Source organism: Cucurbita maxima, unplaced genomic scaffold, assembly GCF_002738345.1.
Source record: "Cucurbita maxima cultivar Rimu unplaced genomic scaffold, Cmax_1.0 Cma_Scf00007, whole genome shotgun sequence".
NCBI classification, from domain to species: domain Eukaryota; kingdom Viridiplantae; phylum Streptophyta; class Magnoliopsida; order Cucurbitales; family Cucurbitaceae; genus Cucurbita; species Cucurbita maxima.
This window is the reverse complement of record NW_019272023.1, coordinates 5,524,839-5,542,945: the sequence shown is the minus strand read 5'-3', so window position 1 is coordinate 5,542,945 and position 18,107 is coordinate 5,524,839. Positions and strand designations below refer to the sequence as shown.

General features: G+C 33.1%; 2 protein-coding genes and 1 long non-coding RNA gene across 6 annotated transcripts; all 3 read right to left on the bottom strand.

The window, feature by feature from the left end:
* Positions 1 to 1,310: 1,310 nt before the first annotated feature.
* On the bottom strand, positions 1,311 to 4,610 carry LOC111482136 (magnesium transporter MRS2-1-like). Of its 4 annotated transcripts, none has more exons than XM_023127805.1 (7): positions 4,298 to 4,610; positions 4,173 to 4,219; positions 3,298 to 3,912; positions 2,893 to 3,021; positions 2,463 to 2,795; positions 2,328 to 2,375; positions 1,311 to 1,789 (listed from the first exon to the last, which is right to left on the bottom strand). In XM_023127805.1, the coding sequence occupies exons 3-7, from the start codon at positions 3,898 to 3,900 to the stop codon at positions 1,559 to 1,561; spliced, it is 1,344 nt and encodes a 447-aa protein (XP_022983573.1). In that variant the 5' UTR covers positions 3,901 to 3,912; positions 4,173 to 4,219; positions 4,298 to 4,610; the 3' UTR covers positions 1,311 to 1,558. The 4 variants fall into 4 exon arrangements, with proteins under 4 accessions (XP_022983573.1, XP_022983572.1, XP_022983571.1 ...); XM_023127804.1 differs by having other exon boundaries at positions 3,298 to 4,219; positions 4,298 to 4,368; positions 4,498 to 4,610; XM_023127803.1 differs by lacking the exon at positions 4,173 to 4,219 and having other exon boundaries at positions 4,298 to 4,368; positions 4,498 to 4,609.
* Positions 4,611 to 7,985: 3,375 nt separating this feature from the next.
* Positions 7,986 to 9,121, bottom strand: LOC111481844 (chaperone protein dnaJ 8, chloroplastic-like). Its single transcript, XM_023127419.1, has 3 exons — positions 8,830 to 9,121; positions 8,680 to 8,748; positions 7,986 to 8,385 (listed from the first exon to the last, which is right to left on the bottom strand). The coding sequence occupies exons 1-3, from the start codon at positions 9,052 to 9,054 to the stop codon at positions 8,203 to 8,205; spliced, it is 477 nt and encodes a 158-aa protein (XP_022983187.1). The 5' UTR covers positions 9,055 to 9,121; the 3' UTR covers positions 7,986 to 8,202.
* A 6,096-nt stretch (positions 9,122 to 15,217) lies between these two features.
* On the bottom strand, positions 15,218 to 15,897 carry LOC111481845. Its single transcript, XR_002718115.1, has 2 exons — positions 15,656 to 15,897; positions 15,218 to 15,575 (listed from the first exon to the last, which is right to left on the bottom strand). It is a non-coding gene; the product is annotated as an uncharacterized LOC111481845 (long non-coding RNA).
* Between the last annotated feature and the right edge of the window lie 2,210 nt (positions 15,898 to 18,107).

Sequence of the window (18,107 nt, the reverse complement as noted above, 5' to 3'; positions counted from 1 at the left end):
AAATTTTTTTTTTTTTTTTTTTTTTTTTTTATGTTTTTAGATTTTAGTGTATCACACTTTTGAATTTAAAATTTTAAAATGCAAAATAACATTATAAATAAATCTTGGTAAATATAATATTTTTATAATAAAAGCTTTTTTTCTTCCATATTTTAAAATAATAAGAGATAAAAAATTATTTTTTACCCTAAATTTAGTAGTATTTATCAACTTAAACTTTAAACTTAAAAATAAATATATCAATATGAACACTCCATCCATATTTTAATTCTCATTAGAAAAGTCTTTCATACCATTTAGAAGCCACATGTTTTATGGTATATACTTATTTTGTTAATTTTGAAAAAAATAAGATTGTTGAAGATTTGCAAGTTTTTTTCCATACCTTCTACGATCAATTTTTTTTTATTTCATCCATGGAGAGCTTTACGATTTCTTGGCAAGATTCTATTGTCTATTAAGAGCTTTACGATTTTTTTTTCTTCGCTACGGTGGTGTTGCCTTCATCCTTCATAAAACCATCAACGAGAATGACAATGTCAACTACAACTAGTTTTTGCATTCATGGACATTGTTTGTTTGTTTGAGCTCAAACTACTTACCACCGACGTCACAAAAATTGCTATGGTTGCCATCGACTTCAACAACACTCAAGGCAAGAGGGAACACGAGTTAGTTTATTTTCATGTGAGTTCTACTCTTTTAGCCAAGCTCAAACTACTCACCACCAACTCGCTATACCTTCAACAACACTGAACATTAGGGGAACACAAGAGTTCGTTTATCTTCATGTTGGTCATACTTTTGAGAGTCATGTTTGTTGTTTTCATGATGGTGCGTAATTTTTTTTATAAATAACAAACAAAAGTACCACTTAGCTTTGAACATGTGGGGGGAAGAAATTGTAATGGTAATTGAAACAACTTGACAGAGAGTAAATTGATGCATGCATTCAAGTTTAAGGTTTAAAGGGATGAAATTGAAAGTTTAATCTCAAACTTGGCATATGTTTAGAGTCAAAATGTCCATAAAATTTATATAAAATTTTATGATAATATTCGATATTTAACTTTAAACTATTTTTATAGTTTATAAATATAATAAATATATTAACATACCATCTTAAACAGCGTTTAAATTGGACACCCTAAAAGCAATTTGAACAATTTAAAAATTTATGATCTAATTACTGAAAACATGGAATACAAATCAAGTTCCTAACTTCTAGTTACACAAATTTAACCAGCCAAACACTCCCATTAACAGGTGTTCTGTAACCAAAAATTTGTTAAAAGTTGTCACCGCAGAAAAGAATTTCAATCTGAATCTGATTTCGTATCATTTATTAACTGACAAAATATAAGATCATTCCAACAAACTAAATCACAGTAAGTAGAGAGAACAAAGGCTCCAAAATTGAGTTGGATGAATTTCTCGAGCTCAGCTAAGTTTCTCCTACATCTACTTGCACTTAATGTTAACATTAATTAAGAGGAAGAAAAAAAATAATTAATACAATCAATGGCATTCCGTTTGGTTACCTCCAGCAATTCTCTCTTTAGAGTGGCATCAGTCTTTTGTATCTGAAAAACCAAACAAATGCAGAAAATATGATAATTCCACTTACTCCTGTTATTAGAAGAACCCATTTGAATGCATCAGGATTCCCAAACATTGGTATTTCAAAATTCATGCCAAAAATTCCAGCTACCACCCCAAAAATGGCAACGACAAATGTTGCAGTAGTGAGTAGCAGCTCAAACTGGATCAACTGGTTACGTACATTATCCTGCACATGATAAACTTTAGAGTAATTGAAGACAAATAAAGAAAGATACGACAGTATGATCACCAAGTTTTGAATTTTTCATAAGCAGTTTTCATCATGGGTCTGGTTTAGAAGTTAAGAAGGGAAAAAAATGCAATTTAGAAGCATTAACCAAATTGTAAATTTTCTCTTTACTCTATGTTTTTATGCTTATCCACTAAAATAGCAGGAAGGACCTATTGTTAAGAATCACGACACTTCACAATGATATGATATTTTCCAAGGCTTTGCTTTGGGCTTCCCCATAAGGCCTTATACCAATGAATGAAGATGTATTCCTTACTTATAAACCTATGATCATTCCCTAAATTAGCCAACGTGGGACACCCTTCCAATAATCCTCAACACATATGACAATTTACAGATATAGCTATTTGTAGATAATAGGAAGGATATTGATCATACTCTAACAGGTATTATGTTTTCCAAAACCCAACAGTTCAGCAGATAGAATGAAGTATGAACTGACAAAAGAAAAAAAGAGAGAACGTGCGCATACCAGCTGGATGTTGATGAAATCTTCTGTGTCATCGATGTATTCCTTCAACTAAAAAGGGGGGAAATGAAATAAGAACGTCAACTTCATCACACATAGGTAAAGGAGAGAAGAAACTTATTTAGGTGCAATGCATACCGATGTCAACTTATTCAGGGTGCTATCAATGACAACAAAATATGCTTCAAGAAGCATCTCAAGCTCCTCTATATTTTCAGTTGAACTTTCTGAACTTCTCGTACTCTCATGCCGGCTCCTGGCAATGCTCAGGCTCTTCTCGAGCTTGCGAGATTCGGGTGGTGAAGATACAGGAGAAACAGGAGCAGAAAAAGATGCTCCATCAATTGATCTGTATCCAGTAACAGATTGATCGCCATAAACAAAGGATTCCATTCTCATTTTCTTCTCAGTCAGATACATTTCTGCCATATCTCCATCGTCATCCATGAGCTGCTCTATTTCATCCCTAACCTAAAAAGATGCAGCTCAAAGAGAGAACAAAGACAAGAAATTTGTAGCTACCATTCACATGCCTAAAATCAGGATCACTAGAGTTAATGCAGAATACCTTCTGAACCCTACGAGTCAGGGCAACAAGTCTGCTTTTCAAGCGGCGGACCCGCTCCAAATTTAATGTACTGATTTTGGATGTAAGTTCATCTAGCAACGGGTATGCTTCGATTTCTAACTCTGCAGCCTTCGAGGAAATGGGCAAATTTAGATATTATCATATTAGATGAACCAATCATTAGCTAGTAAAAATATGATGATAAACAATCAAAGATAGTTTCATTTGTAGGGCATTAGTACACTTTTTCTTCATCCTCACTTTTGCCAAACTAAGAACCAAGCAAGAATGCAATACTGATATATTCATATGCATCTAAAAAACAAACATAACATTCCTAGACACCACGATTAACATGAATTAAACAAATGAAAAGAAAGAGCTCAAATTTCTATTTCTACGCACCTGGGAATCAAGAAATGTACAAGCTGCTTCCAAAGCAACTTCTAAAGCTCTGAATTCAAAGGGCAAATAATCAGGAGAGGTGTTTCCAAATACATTATCGAAATTTCTGCTTCCTCTTCTTCGATTTAAGTCAGCTCCATGATTTGCATCATTCTGCCAAACCTCATCAACCCCGGTGGTTTTCAATCGCCTCTGTAGCTCTACCACATACTGCAGTACATAGCTATCAAGGGAATTTAATAGCAAAACTTCTTCAGCTGTTATAATGCATCGAATCTGCTCTAGATTGACCACAATAGCCTTCTCTCTACCAAGAATTGTTGAAGGGTAAACAAACAAAGGATCAAGCAAACGTAAATCACGCGCAGGTAGATCACAACGACGCATCATGGTGAACTTATCAACCTCAATAATCTGGGAGTTCCCAGAGGAATCTACTCGGATCCAAGATCTAAGTCCCTGCCCTCGCTTCTTCAGCCCTAGAACATCCACACCTTGAAAAGGCACCCTCCCAGAGGCTGATGGTCGATTATTAATTGTCTCCCTAAGATTAATAGCAGATGAAGGTTTCGGTGGAAGCAACCGCTCTTTGAGATCCGCCATTTACAGAGATATCTAAATGAAAGAACATAAAAGAGTTGGGAAACAAACACATTCCCAATTAATCCCATATGCATCAGCTAAAAACATATATATTATATATTGAACAGATACATAAACGCCCGCATCGATTTCCTCAATCACGCACTTCAATCTCGAACAAACAATAATCAGTAACATGATATCAAATATTTTCGCTACATTAAATGTAACAGTCATTAAACAATCCAGTCCATCCGCAATGTTCGTGCAGTCTAGAAATGAATGTTACCTACCAATAATTCTCAACCACATCTATGTCCCACCGGAATAACTCCCGAATCTATAGATGTAAATGGCAACCGCAGGTATCAAAGCATGTAAGGAAAGAACAGAAAGCGCAAAAGAGAAAGAGAATCACCTCCAAAGGAGAACTAAGGCGGCGGTCCTCAGAGAGCGTGAAGAAATATATATAATCACTTATCTCGGGCTCTGAAATTAAAGATTTCACAGACGAAAACAGATTAAATTAAGGATTGAAGAAGAAAAGATGAAGGAAAACCTAGATTGGAGAAGCGATCGAATGAAGCAGCAGAAGGATGAGAATTCCGATTGGCTTACATGAAAAGATTAACAGAGATTGAAAATGGGAGTGGTGATTGATGGAGGAAGAAGAACCAAGAAAAGAAGCCAAGCAGGTTCAGGAATCTCAGGCTTCACTCATGCTGACCATATCATTTCACTAACAAATTTAATTCTCAATTATGCCAAAATAATAATAATAATTTCATGGATAAAATTTTATGGAATAATTTACACAATAATTATAGTGAGTAACTAAATTAATTAAATATTTTTATTTTTATAGTGAGTAACTAAATTAATTAAATAATTATAGTAAATTTGGCTGACACAAAAGGCATGGACATGAAATGCAAATAATTTTGTAAAACAGACAATTCTGCTTCTTACAAACCAGGTCGGATTTTATATATATATTTTTAAATATTATATTATTTTCAATTTGATTCACACATAAATACTTGCCTTTTTTTTTTTTTTCTTTTTAATATTAGTAAATTAAAATAGAAAGGTTGGTTAAAAGATCATCAGCACCAGCCAATAATTGTACTGGTAAGTGAGTTTTTTTTTTTTAGTAAAAAAAGTTTATTTGGTGTTAGAGAGATAGTACCATCCCACGTGATTTTGAAGGCGGAGGAGGAATCAAGAAACCCAAGAGCAACAACTACATCATGTAGGTAACGTACATGATGTTCTATCTACAAGTGAAGACCTTTGGGAGGTTGTTGGTAGAAGCAAAATTATGCCACCAGAGGAGGATTCTAACGACGCAGGTAAAATAAAGTCATTTCCATGTCCCTAACGAAATGTTTAGTAGTAATGGGGTTTAACCCGACAATCATTCAGACAATCACCCATCAATCAAAATGGATGAAAATGATGTCGACACTACAGTTAAGAAGAGATATTAACGATGATGAACTCACGCTCACTAAATTGCCATGATTGAAGAGGAGAACTCAAGTAAGCTCACTCCAACAGAAATCTCGCAGCCGCTACAGGAACACTACGACATAGACCAAAAAGTCAAGACAATTTATTTATCTCCACCTAGGCAGATAGATTACAAGTTTGATGTTATATTGGGGGTGAGATCACCCACCACAAATGTGTGTAATACGACTCAACCTAAGCTAGCTGAATTCTACAAACAACTAAAAGAATTGTTGACAGTCAAGTTCATTAGACCCAAAAAAACTCTCGTCGGTGATTACCCAAATGCTAAAGAGACACTCAGCCAACACCTCAGTTGAAGGAGGGGAGACAGAGACGAACTTCTTAAGCAACTTATATTCATGAAGAAATACCGTCAAAATGAATGAAGAGAAGAGTCGGTCAAATGCATCATCCACAAAAATTTCAAGATGGGTATTGAGTTCTGATAAAGTTGAGGTTAGATCAACTCCGATTTCAAGACAACAAGAACCAATGACTCGTGTGAAAATACTATGGACCAGTCAAAGTTATCCACGAAGTCAAGAATGCATCAAGTAAGACTCAATTACTCCCATTTGATGCAAACTAGCCCTATTGTCCATGTCAGTAACTTAGAAACATTACTATCCCGACCAACAAAACATCAAGCACAAAAAGGTGGTACGATCTCATGTAAAGAAGAATAATTTTTCCAGCAAAAAAAAGTAGAAGACATTGACAGAGAAGAAGGAAAGAGTTTACAGACCAAGAAGTAGTTTTTAACAGTTCCTTGCAAATTGGAAGAGACTTATCAATGTTGAGAACAACTGGAAGTGCGTCGAGAGACCTGAAGTTAGTCTCGCCCTACATCACTAAGTTCGTGAAGATTCGGTTGACAGAGGTATCGACCAATTGACTGGAGGAGGTCATGGTCATGCTTGTCCAAAGCATGTTGCTTGTGGTTGCATGTCGGATATCCTAGTCATGCTTGTTCAAGACATGTTGTCCATAGTCGCATGTCCGTTTCAAACCCCTTTCACTTGCTTTCATGTTAGATAAGTTTTTACTGTTTCCTATTGTGTCAATATGGGGGAGTATGATGGGTCATCAAAATCATGTCTATACCGCCAAGGCTAAAATGTTCCAAAATGTACAGCAAGGGATGTGACTAGTTGTCAATTCTTACTACCTAGGTTATATGCTATCAAAATCATTAGGGTTGTTTATTTGCTTTTAACTTAACATTAATTTCTTTCAAACATGACTTGAGGCTCGATATAAGCTAAGGTTGTCCACAAAGTCCAACTTCCGTATGGCTAACTTGTTCGCCAAATTAGAACAAATATCGCACAATCGCTATCCCACTGCCACAAGAGTACGATTGTGACATTGGTTGGGTTGGTCAATGAAAGAGACTTGGGCTGCAGAAAGCAAACTTGGGTTGGGTGGTGACAATAGGTTTGAACGTTGGGCTGGCCAAGTTTGGATACAGGCCTAGTTGGGACGTGTAGGTAGTGTGTTTTATAGATTCTTTTTCCTGAGTTTTTTCTCGTTTAGCCCTATTTTCACCATTTTCTCCAATTTCAATCTATTCTAACCCTATAAATTCCTAAATTATGAACCAAATATTTATATCTAATTTTCTATGATTAAACAAAAATTGATAGATGGGTAACTAGCTCATTCAAGATGGTTTTGACGGTAAGACTTCAAATCGAGAAATATTCTTTATTTATAAAGTCAGGATTATTCTCTAAATTAGTCAATGTGGGACTACCTTTCAACAATCCTCCCCTCAAACAAAATACACTATATAACTTTGTTTGACACTTGAGTTACTTTTGACTACACTTTTGAGGCTCACAATTTCTTTGTTCGACGTTTGAGAATTCTATTGACATGAATAAGGTAAGAGCATGACTTTAATACCATGTTGGGAATCATGAATCTCCACGATGGTATGATATTGTCCACTTTGAGCTCTCATGACTTTGCTTTAGACGTCATAAAAAGCCTCATTGACGGAGATGTATTCTTTACTTATAAACCTATGATCATTCCCTAAATTAGTCAATGTGAAACTACCTCCCAACAATTCTCGAACACTAATTCCTAAACAACCAATCAACTATTCCAACAATGTAGATTCCTAATAATATATGTTCCTAAACAACCAATCAACTATTCCAACAATGTAGATTCCTAATAATATATGTTATTGTCAGTTGATCGGTGCCGTTCAGGAATTTTGTGAGTGTTCCCTATCCATATTGAGATTATATTTTTAAAGACATTTTTTTTTTACAGACAGTTCAACTTTTTTTAATTTTAGATTTAATATATTTATTTGGCACATTTTTTACCATTCTTATATAATAACTAAAATCAATATTTATTGTTAAAATTTATTTTTATTTCAATACGTTGCATATAAGTATAAACCTCGATATATAAGTATAATGTATAGATTAATATATATGTTTTGTATGCCTTATTAAAAAAAAAAAAAAAAAAAAGTAAATGGTCAATTTTGATTGTAATTGTATTTTCATGTTCTAGTATAAGTCGTTATTGATCGAGTACACACGAATACGACTGATTGACAACGAAGATGAAACACAAATGCCCCACCACAACTATGATAGGGCATCTTAGAGCCTTTCCACATTATTAAAAGCCGAAGGCCCGCTCTATTGACCTTATGTACAAAAACATTTGAAAACAGGGAAGAGATTTTCCAGTCTTCCCTGGGCCCTTCCCCATTACAATGGCCGATGTTGACAGATTTAACGACGGTTCTTCTATTCACAAATGCTACTTAATTTTCTTCTAAATGTAGGGATTGATATGCGAGGAATAATCCCGAATTCCTGCTCCTTCCCATCCCATCCATTCTTCCCATAACTCCCAATCAGGATCCTCCATTCCTCTCATCGCTTCATCCACCCCTTCCTCACACGATTCACATGTCTCTATTGGTGTCGATATACCTCTTAAGTTGTTCATCACAATCTGCTTCACCAAAACTTAATTCGGTTAATTGTTACATCCATTTCACTATTGTAAAAAAAAGACTGCTAAATTGTACATTAAAAAAAATTGGAACAAACACTCTATTTCACATGCTGTAAGGTCAAATAAAAGAGCCGCGAAGAAATAGTCAAATTCTTCATTCAATTTTATTAGTTATTGTGTTCGGAAAAAGAATCAATAACTTCCTCTACAAACGTAACGAATTCCAATAATTGATCCTAATCATAGTATGTAAGGAAGAAAACGTAATGAATCAGGAATATGAACACGTACATCGTAAGCTTCATTGATTTGATGAAACTGCACGCCACAATTACTTCCTCTACAAACGTCAGGATGATACTGAAAAACCGGCGAAATTGAAACAATCAGAAAACAGAGTGAGGAAGAAATGAGGAAATAGAAGGAAGGAAGGAATGGAACCTGAAGAGCGAGGCGTCGGAAGGCCTTTTTGACCTCAGATTCAGAGGCACCAGGTTGAATCCGAAGAGTCTGATAAGGATCGAGCAGAGAAGAAGAACACGTAACCCTAACTCGATTCCTAGAACTCCGATCCTTGTTGGAACGATTTCTATGGCGGATCCAGAACGAAGACGACGAAGAACCAGTGCGGGCGATGGAGATTCCAGCAGTAGCAACGGATGCCATTAACAAGAAGAAGGAACAAGGAACCGATGGAAGAGGGAGAGTGAAAGTGGGAGGAGGGAAACGGGGAAGGGTGGGGATAAATAGAAAATGAATATTGGGAGGGTGTGGAGGGCCGAGATCACCGGTTCTTATCCAGTGGGCCCAATTTAGAGACAGATGACGTGTCACCTCGAGGTGGCCTAAAAAAGGACACAAACTTCCGTTCTTATCCAACCTCTTTTTTCCTTCGACCTTTTTACCTTTTTACCTTTTTACCTTTTTACCTTTTTACCTTTTTACGGGGGTTTGGTGGCAAATATTCACAATTTACCGCTGTGATTTTCCCCCCTCTTCTCTTTTCTTTCTTTTTCTTAAAAGAAATTTAATTTGTGGTTAAAAGAATTTCACAATGACATGAAGTGTGGATCTTTTATGAATATATATAATTTTTTGTTTCATACAAATTTTGTTTTCTTTATACATGTAAAATAAATAAATAAATAAATAAATAATCCTTATAAGACAAACAAGGATGATGGGTGCTTATCCCATGTGAGGATTAATATTTGAAAATTGTATTATACTTTATATCCCGACTCTCCCCATTAGGTTACATAGAACCCGATTTACCTAAAATAATTTGCCAAATCTCGAACCCTTCCTTATTTACTCCAACAATAATCCAAACTCTCAAGTTTTAGATTTTTCAAAGGCTAAAAAAATATCAAATTGTGAATCGATTCAAATAGAAAAAAAATACTTAAACCTAATATTTATATTTGTAGTTTGGTTCAAATTTCATTTTTTTTTTTATTGAAAAAAACAATAAAATATTGAAAAAAATAATTGACCCTAATATTTATAATTTGGTAGAATGATAAATGTTCTTATGGAAAAGTTGAATTGTAGCTTTATTTTCACTTAACTACAAAAATGTAACCAGGAAACTAGATTGAATTTTTTGTTTTTTTAAAAATTCAACCTAATCCAAAACGGAAAAAAAATATTTAACCTTATCTAATTTTTATAATTTGGGTTGAATATTCGGAATTAATTCAATTATCTTGTAATAAATCTAAAATTATATAAAGGTATGGATAATATTCTAAATAACAAGTCTACTTTGTGTCCTCCTAACTAAATCATACAAAATTAATATAATTTGTCAAAAACGCCATAACTTGGTTTTTCAAAATTAAAATCTACCGAACATTATTTTACTTAATTTCAGAGTTGTTTTCTCTTTAAATATAAAATAAATAAATAATCCTCCTAAGACTAAGACAAAAGTGAAATTACAAAATTAGTAGTTTTTAAAAAAAGTTAAAAACAAAAAGAAATTAGAAAATTAGAGAGACACGTCAACTCTACATTATTAATTTTTTAATGGTACAATTTTTCGATTTTTTAAATATTTAGTCTGATTCAAATAGAAAAAAAATATAGTCCAATATAATATTTATAATTTGGGTTTGATGTTCTGAATTAATCGAATTATTTAGTCATGGTATTTCATTTTTCTTTATTTAAAATATATTTAAAACAAAAAAAAAACAATAAAATAAAGGGAATTTTTGTTTTCCTGTCGAAGCACCGTCAAAAAGAGAAAAAAAAAAGTAACTAATGAGAGAGGATAAAACGTGGTGGGCATGATGACACGTGACGTACGACACATCTTTTAATGGTCTTGGATAGCCCAGCCACGTCATCACGAATTCAAATCTCGTACTTGTCACACTTCCAAATTTATTCTAGAATAATCATTATTTAAATTTTAAAACAATAATAAAAAATAAAATTTTGGAATCTTAGAAAACATAAGGTCTAAAATGAAAAAAGAAAAAGAAAAAGAAATAAATAAATTAAGAGGATGTCACCGCCGGGGTTGACTCCTGTTTACACTGAAACCGCGTTTGGAACACACCGTTTTGAAGGAGTAAACGGAAGCAGCCTTGGAATACGAGAGTCTAGATTAATGTAACTGACACGTGTACCACATGCAACTGGCAATGGTTAAAAATTTTATATCCCTTTTTAATTTTTTTAATTTTTTAGTAATAATAAATATTTATAAAGTTTTTCAAAAGAGTTTAAAATTTAAAATGGGACAAAAACCTACCTTCAAATTTGACCTAATTTATTTCACTAATTTCAATACATACACAGTCTGGTGGATTCAAACAAAAGTAGATATTTTAACCAATTTAATTTAATATGATTATTTTTATTTAAGTCATATAATTGATTTAATAAATTAATGTATTTCTATGACCAATAAACCCCAATTAATATTTTTAAAATAATTGGAATTTATTTTACATTTCAAAATCACCATGATAGATGTTGATATATTTATTTTAATTACAAATATCATACAAGTTTAATTAAAATAATAATAATAATAATAATCTTTTAAATTCCACTACTCTTTTACTTTTTTTTTTTTTAATAAAAGGGTGTTACGACCAAGAAAACCCATAGGTGTCAAAGTCAACAAAGTCAAGTTGAATTGGCAATTCCACAATTAGATATTTATTACGTGGTAATGACATTTAAATTGGATATATTTTTTCTATTGCCCTCCACACAAATCTTCATTTTTATTTTTATTTTTATTTTTTATGCGATTTTAACAATTGTCATTGAAATTGGCTTAAGAAAAAAGAAAAAAAAAATAATAATAACGACAATTCTCATTGAAAATTATAAGAAATGTAGGTATATTAATAGATCAAATAAATGAAAAAATAGTAAAATGTAATGATTAAAAAAATGTGATTTTTAGCCAAATATTGTGTTAGTCTATGTAATCCATACCATTTAATAAAATTGACCAAAATCTTTTAACATGTTTGAGGCAGATGCATCCGGTTGTGCGAGATAGGGTGCAGATGTGTGATGGCATGTGTTGTTAACCTTTTGGTGTTCCTATTAGGATTGCACTACAACTCACATAATCGATGTAGATAAACACAAAAAGTTGGAGAGACAAAATATGATGAAAAATATTTGGTAAATGTTTTTAGTGACGACTTTAAATATGTATAATAATATAAAATACAAGAATGTAAAACAAAGATCGAAAAAACTCTAGCGTAGTGGATAGATATAGTTCAGTTTAATATGGGATATAACTATCTAATAATCATGTAATATAAGATTTTACACAAATAAGAAATGTCATATATAGTAAACAACTATATATGGTACCGGATTATTAGATAGTTATATCCCATATTAAACTAATTATATCTTAGTTAATAGAAATGAAACTTGGATTGGAAGCCAACTCATCACAAAGACCCATATCAATTTTCCTTCTAACATTCAAGATTCAATTGAGTTGCCCAAGTTGAGGATTAGAACATCCTCATATCTTCGGCTGATTTTATAGAATCATCATTATCTCTAGATTTGTAACTCCGATTCATCTTCAGTTTTGTACATTCTATTCATAGTGCCCATTTTCTCCACAATTCTAATATGTTACTTTCAGTCTCTTTGGAGATTTTCTTCGGTTATTTGATTTTGATCGGTCATGTTTGTTTGGACATTTTGATTTACTTTTTCACCTTCCATCAACACTGAGAGCACTAGCTAATGAATAATCAATTTTCTGTTTGTGAATATTTTCGATTAGAACTACCTCTCGAATTTCATTAAATTGCAATTTCTCAGATCCTCGGAAACTGATGATTGCAGCAAAAAAATATCCCACAGGTGAATATTATATCAAAATTAATACTTTAATTTCATTTTCGAAACTAATTTCCATTGAGTTTAATTGACTTTCATTTATATGATTCGCAGCAGATCTACCTTCAGACATCTGTAAATTAAACAATCTACGCATCAAATATACCTTGCTCATAGTCGACAACGCATTCAATAGATCTAATGCTGTCTTCTCCTTGATTGTGTAGAACATTACGTTTTTGAACAACATCAATCGAATCAACCCTAGGGCTTGCCGATCTTTGATCTTCCACTGCTTTGTGGTCATGGTATCCGACTTTAGTCCAAATCATGGAGATTTTTCTAATACAAATAATCTTCAACTACATCTTCCAAAAACAGAAATTGAATCCATCAAACTTATTGATTCCAATTTTTGAACTTCATACTCACGGATCGTGGTGAATATCTCCTAGCTCTAATACTAGTTGATAGGACTCTATAACAACTCACACACTTGATTTAAATGAACATAAATAACAAGAGAGAAAAGAGGTAGGGAGAAATTATGACTAAAAGTTTATATTAATGACTTCAATTAAGTACATTAATAGAGAATACAGAGAATGGATAAAGTACATACTCACCTAGATTTCAGCATTGTCTTCAACCCTCAAACAGATAGCCAAACGGAGCATTTGAATCAGATCTTAGAGGACATACTACATGATTGCGTACTAGACTTCACAAGAATTGGGACTCCAAACTACATCTGATGGAGCTTTTGTAAAACAATAGCTTCCTGGCAACCATCAAGATGGCATCGTTCTAGGTCTTATATGGAAAACGGTATAAATCCCCGTTATGTTGGGATGAAGTGGGCGATAGAGAATTGGTAGGACTAAGTTGGTTCAAGTTACCAATGAGCAAGTGTAGAAAATTAGAGTAAGGATGTGTACCATTCAAAGTAGATAGAAAAGCTACGCAGATTTGAGGCGTAGAAGCTTGAAATTCAAGATAGGAGATATGATATTCTTGAGAGTGGCACCAATGAAGGATGTCTTGAGGTTCAGGCGTAAAGGTAAATTAAGTTCTTGATTCATTGGGTCCTTCGTAATTCTTGAGTGAATCGGACTTCATGGACAATATCAGTGTATGCTTGAACCTTGGGTCACGTTTAAGAGAAATATTTTGGAAAAACGTGAGTGAGGAAATATGTTAACTTTTTTGTTTTTTAAAAAAAAAAAGTAATATTATAATCTAAAAATGAATAAGCAACAATAACGACTTGCTATAACCCGGGTAAGAAGAATTGACAACTAATCACATTCCCTTATAGTGCATTTTGGGGAATTTTGGCCCTAGTGGGCGTAGACATGATTTTGATGATCGGTCATACACACTCGAATTAACACAAAAAGAAGTAGTAAAGATCTATCTAACATGAAAGCAAGTAAAAGAAGTTTGGAACGAGCATGCAGCCATGAACAACACGTCTTGGACAAATATGATCAGGACATCCAACATTCGCCCACAAGTAACATGCCTGGGACAAATATGACCATGACACTGCACTCCGTCCTCACCACCTAACATGTGCCCTCTTTAGTTTCACCACTTCGGCCAACACAAATGAGAATCAAGAATTCCGATGAACTTAATTCGATAGAAGGAAATAAACACGTCCAAAGATGATAAAAAATAACAAAACTTACAATTTCTCGATGATCATCAAAATGTCGTCTTCCGATTTCGAAATAACTACCGTTTCCTTCATGAATCTTGTATAAAACTTCTCCATAAATAACCTACTAAAAAATCAGAACAAAACTCTCACAATCCTAAACTCTCTTTCGTTTTTTTTTTTGTCCTCTTTATTTTTCTTTCTTCTTCCTTAATGGTCTGATTAAGGCACTAACAGACTCTTAATTAATAAAGATGGGTCAAAATCACCATTTTTCCCCCTCCGTTGACATTATCCAACCTTTTTTTTCCACAATTTTTTTTTTATATTTTTATTAAATTTTTGGAATTTTTCTACATATTTTTATTTTCTACCTCATATTGAAATTCAATTGTCAATAAAATTCTCTAAATTTGAGATTTAAAAGGAAAAGTCATTATTTAAATCTTGCATACATTTTTACTTTTTATTTTAAATTTAGTTTCTATTTGCGGTATATATATACTGGACCTATCCTGTGAACTTCAAATCGAACCAAATTATTTTCTATTCAAAATGCTATTCATTTCTACCGAACCCAATTCTTATAACTTGAATTGGGTTGATATGAATTTTTGGGTTTAGTGTACAATAGGTTGCCTACATGAGTTTTTTTTTTTTTAAAAATGATTAAGAATATGAGAACAAACTTGTATTAAACTCAAACTCCATCTTCAAACAAGTATAGTAATAACGTTTAGGAATAGCTCAATTGAACAAATGATTGATATAACTTACCCTGGCGTAACTTAGAATGTAATATAATACAAATAAAGAGACAACTAATGCCACGACATTAAAATTCAATTTATTCATCAATCCATAACATATCATGCCATGATCCATATGTATACATGTATAAGTGATTCATAACTAAACTTTCCTCAAGCAAAACCAAAAAGATACTTATCCTTCCATATGATTCCTTCTTAAGAACTGATATAGAAGAATAGGAAGAGACCAGCAGAGTTGAGAACAAAGTAAATTATATTAAACTCAAACAAACTAGCAGCTGCGTTCTTCGCCTTCCCCGGCCGGTGGTTGTTGGTGCCTGCCCCAGCGCTGCCTGACTTTCCCCCTTTAGCCTTTAAAACAACCGAATTCACCGCGGTCGTATTCTCTTCTCCGTCATCCCTTCCGCTCACTGACAACCAAGGAAAAGAAGGTAAGGAAAACATTTTACACGTGATCAAGAAAATAAGTCGAAAACAATTTTGATGTTACCTAAAAGTTGATGATGGTGTTGAAGGGGTTGAGAGTTGAACGAGTGGTTGGAAATGGAAGGAAACCCATTGGAAAGGGAAGAAATGGAATGAGTTTGAAAGATTAATAAGAGGGAAATAAGGAGGCATGCATATACTCCCATGATATCTAATGCCCCTTTTTCTTTGCTAGGTGATAGCCATAGCAATAGCCATAGCTATGAGAGTAGGTTATTATAGAGGAGCTTGGATATGTCAAGGAAAAGTGAAGGAAAGAGAGGAATATTTATGCTTCTATTTTAGGTTTCATAATTATTTTAAAAAATAATATATTCCCTCTCTCCCTACATCTAATGGAACAGCTTTTGGGGTGTGAGGTGTTCGTATAAATTCCTTTCTTGTTTGTTAACAGTGGGATTAGATTGATATAAATTATATTCTGTATATATTATATTCTTCCAATGCTTTTTTGAGTTCTATATGTTTTTGATGAAAGAAGAGGGTGTTTCTTACACCTTTGTGTGGTGCTAAGATTAAGGTTTTGGGGATTCTATGATCAAATAAACTCGAACATAGATCGAATTCAGGTTTAATGGGGTCTGATTTATTATGTACTTGATCCCATTCTCAGTAAATAGAGCAGTCTTGAACCTAATGTTGAGGATTATTGGGAGTGGAGTGAGAATGATTCTGTGTTTATAAGTAAAGGAATACATCTACCGGCATTTTGGGGAAACTTAAAGTAGAGTCATGAGATTATGCACTTTCTAGACATAAAGTGTAGACTGGATCCAACCCTTTGGATGCATTTAATTTTATAATTTTATTTATTTTCCCACCAATAAATGACTGGAATAATCCAACTCAAACAAATTATAGTTGAATTAGGCTGAGTTAATTATTTAATAAGAGTTATTTAGGTTGAAAATTTTCAAATTTGAATAATTAGGTTGGGTCTAAGAATGTCATAATCCAACTCGATTAACCCGATTAGACCCAACCCATAGACACTCTACTAAAAAAAAAAGAGGAGAATTCCACCTCTAGATGACAAAGAGAAGAGAGTATATTTTACTACTTTCAAAAAAATCTAAGAAATTTTTGGACACGATCTATAGTTTTTCTATTAAAAAATAGGCAAATTCATATCTATGGTCGGCACGTTTTCTACCGATTAAAATATACACCACCTTTTAAGCATATGAATGAGAACACATGCAAAGAAAGTTGAATAAGACTTGAAATGAATGGAATATATATGTATAGTGTGTGATTAGAATGGTGCTAAAGAGTACCATTGCTCGATGTCAAACCAGTTTTATAAATGAAGAAAGTGAAAGGTGGAATAAAGGAAAAAGATAATGTACACCAACAAGGGAGATCCAAAATGTTGTTGCCTCCCAAGAATCTGATGCCTACTTCCTCATGCTCGCCCTCCCATTATCGACGCTTATTAGATGTCACATCGAATTCACATCTAACAATTATTTACCCTTTGAACTTTAAGATATCAACAATGAACGATTAACATAAGTTTTCCATCATGTGTTTTTTAATGTATATTGTTTGGTTTGGTTTCTTTTATATATTGGAGGCATCAATCCACTTTTTGAAATATACCTCACTTCGTGGTATCAACAAGTTCTTTGTTACAATTTTGAAAAGTAAAAGATCTCATTTACTTTTAAAATGTTGTTTTGAAAAATAAAAGCTCCAATTTCTTTTAAATCTAACCATCTAGACTAATTATCCTATTTTTTCTTTATTAAAATATCATCCATGCTTAATTAAGTTCACTCTAATTAAAATATATATCTAAATATTTTAGGAATAAAGATATCTAGAAAGTTTAGGAACATTATTATTAAGGTATTTAGGAATAAAGATGCCTAGGAAAAACATTTAGGTATTTCAAGAATAAATAATTAGATATTTTAAGAATAAATGGTATAGTTTCCTCGTGTAAATACCCTCCACTTTAACAAGGTTTTCATCCCAAGAAATCTCAAGGAGTCACAAGCAAAATAGTGTAGTAGTTTCTAAAGTATGTCTTGTAATTTCTTCTCGATTAGTTTTAATAAAGAGTGCGAGTGTTTCCCACAAAAAAAAAATTGTGTTCAACAATCTAGAGTGTCAGAGCAAAGTTAGTGTAGTTTGTTTGATCTCTTGAAATTCTTAGTATATTATGTGATTGCAGCTCTGTCTGATCTTCCATGTCAAAAAGGATTTCTTAAGATTATTAGTGTGTGAGTTTCTTTGGGTTGTGAGTCGTCGAGTTTTGTATCGAAAAAGCTTGTTTGGTATTACTGTGGTGTTTCCAACATGATGGGTGATTTCCAAATCATTTTATGAATTAAGAAACTCAATCGCAGCAACTACAATATGTGGGCAACATGCATGATGCTCTATTTACAAGAACAAGACCTTTAGGGAGGTGGTTGGCGGGAGTGAAACTACTCCGCCAGAGGAGGATC

What these genes read in the sequence shown, in the direction of transcription:
- LOC111482136 (XM_023127805.1), bottom strand. Translation starts at nt 3,900, where the DNA reads ATGGCGGATCTCAAAGAGCGGTTGCTTCCACCGAAACCTTCATCTGCT. An exon ending in GTACATTTCTTGATTCCCAG is followed by an intron (nt 3,022 to 3,297) that starts GTGCGTAGAAAT and finishes ATTTCCTCGAAG; the next exon opens with GCTGCAGAGTTAGAAATCGA. An exon ending in CCCTGAATAAGTTGACATCG is followed by an intron (nt 2,376 to 2,462) that starts GTATGCATTGCA and finishes CCCCCTTTTTAG; the next exon opens with TTGAAGGAATACATCGATGA.
- LOC111481844 (XM_023127419.1), bottom strand. Translation starts at nt 9,054, where the DNA reads ATGGCATCCGTTGCTACTGCTGGAATCTCCATCGCCCGCACTGGTTCT. An exon ending in TCCGACGCCTCGCTCTTCAG is followed by an intron (nt 8,749 to 8,829) that starts GTTCCATTCCTT and finishes CCGGTTTTTCAG; the next exon opens with TATCATCCTGACGTTTGTAG. An exon ending in AAATCAATGAAGCTTACGAT is followed by an intron (nt 8,386 to 8,679) that starts GTACGTGTTCAT and finishes TTGGTGAAGCAG; the next exon opens with ATTGTGATGAACAACTTAAG.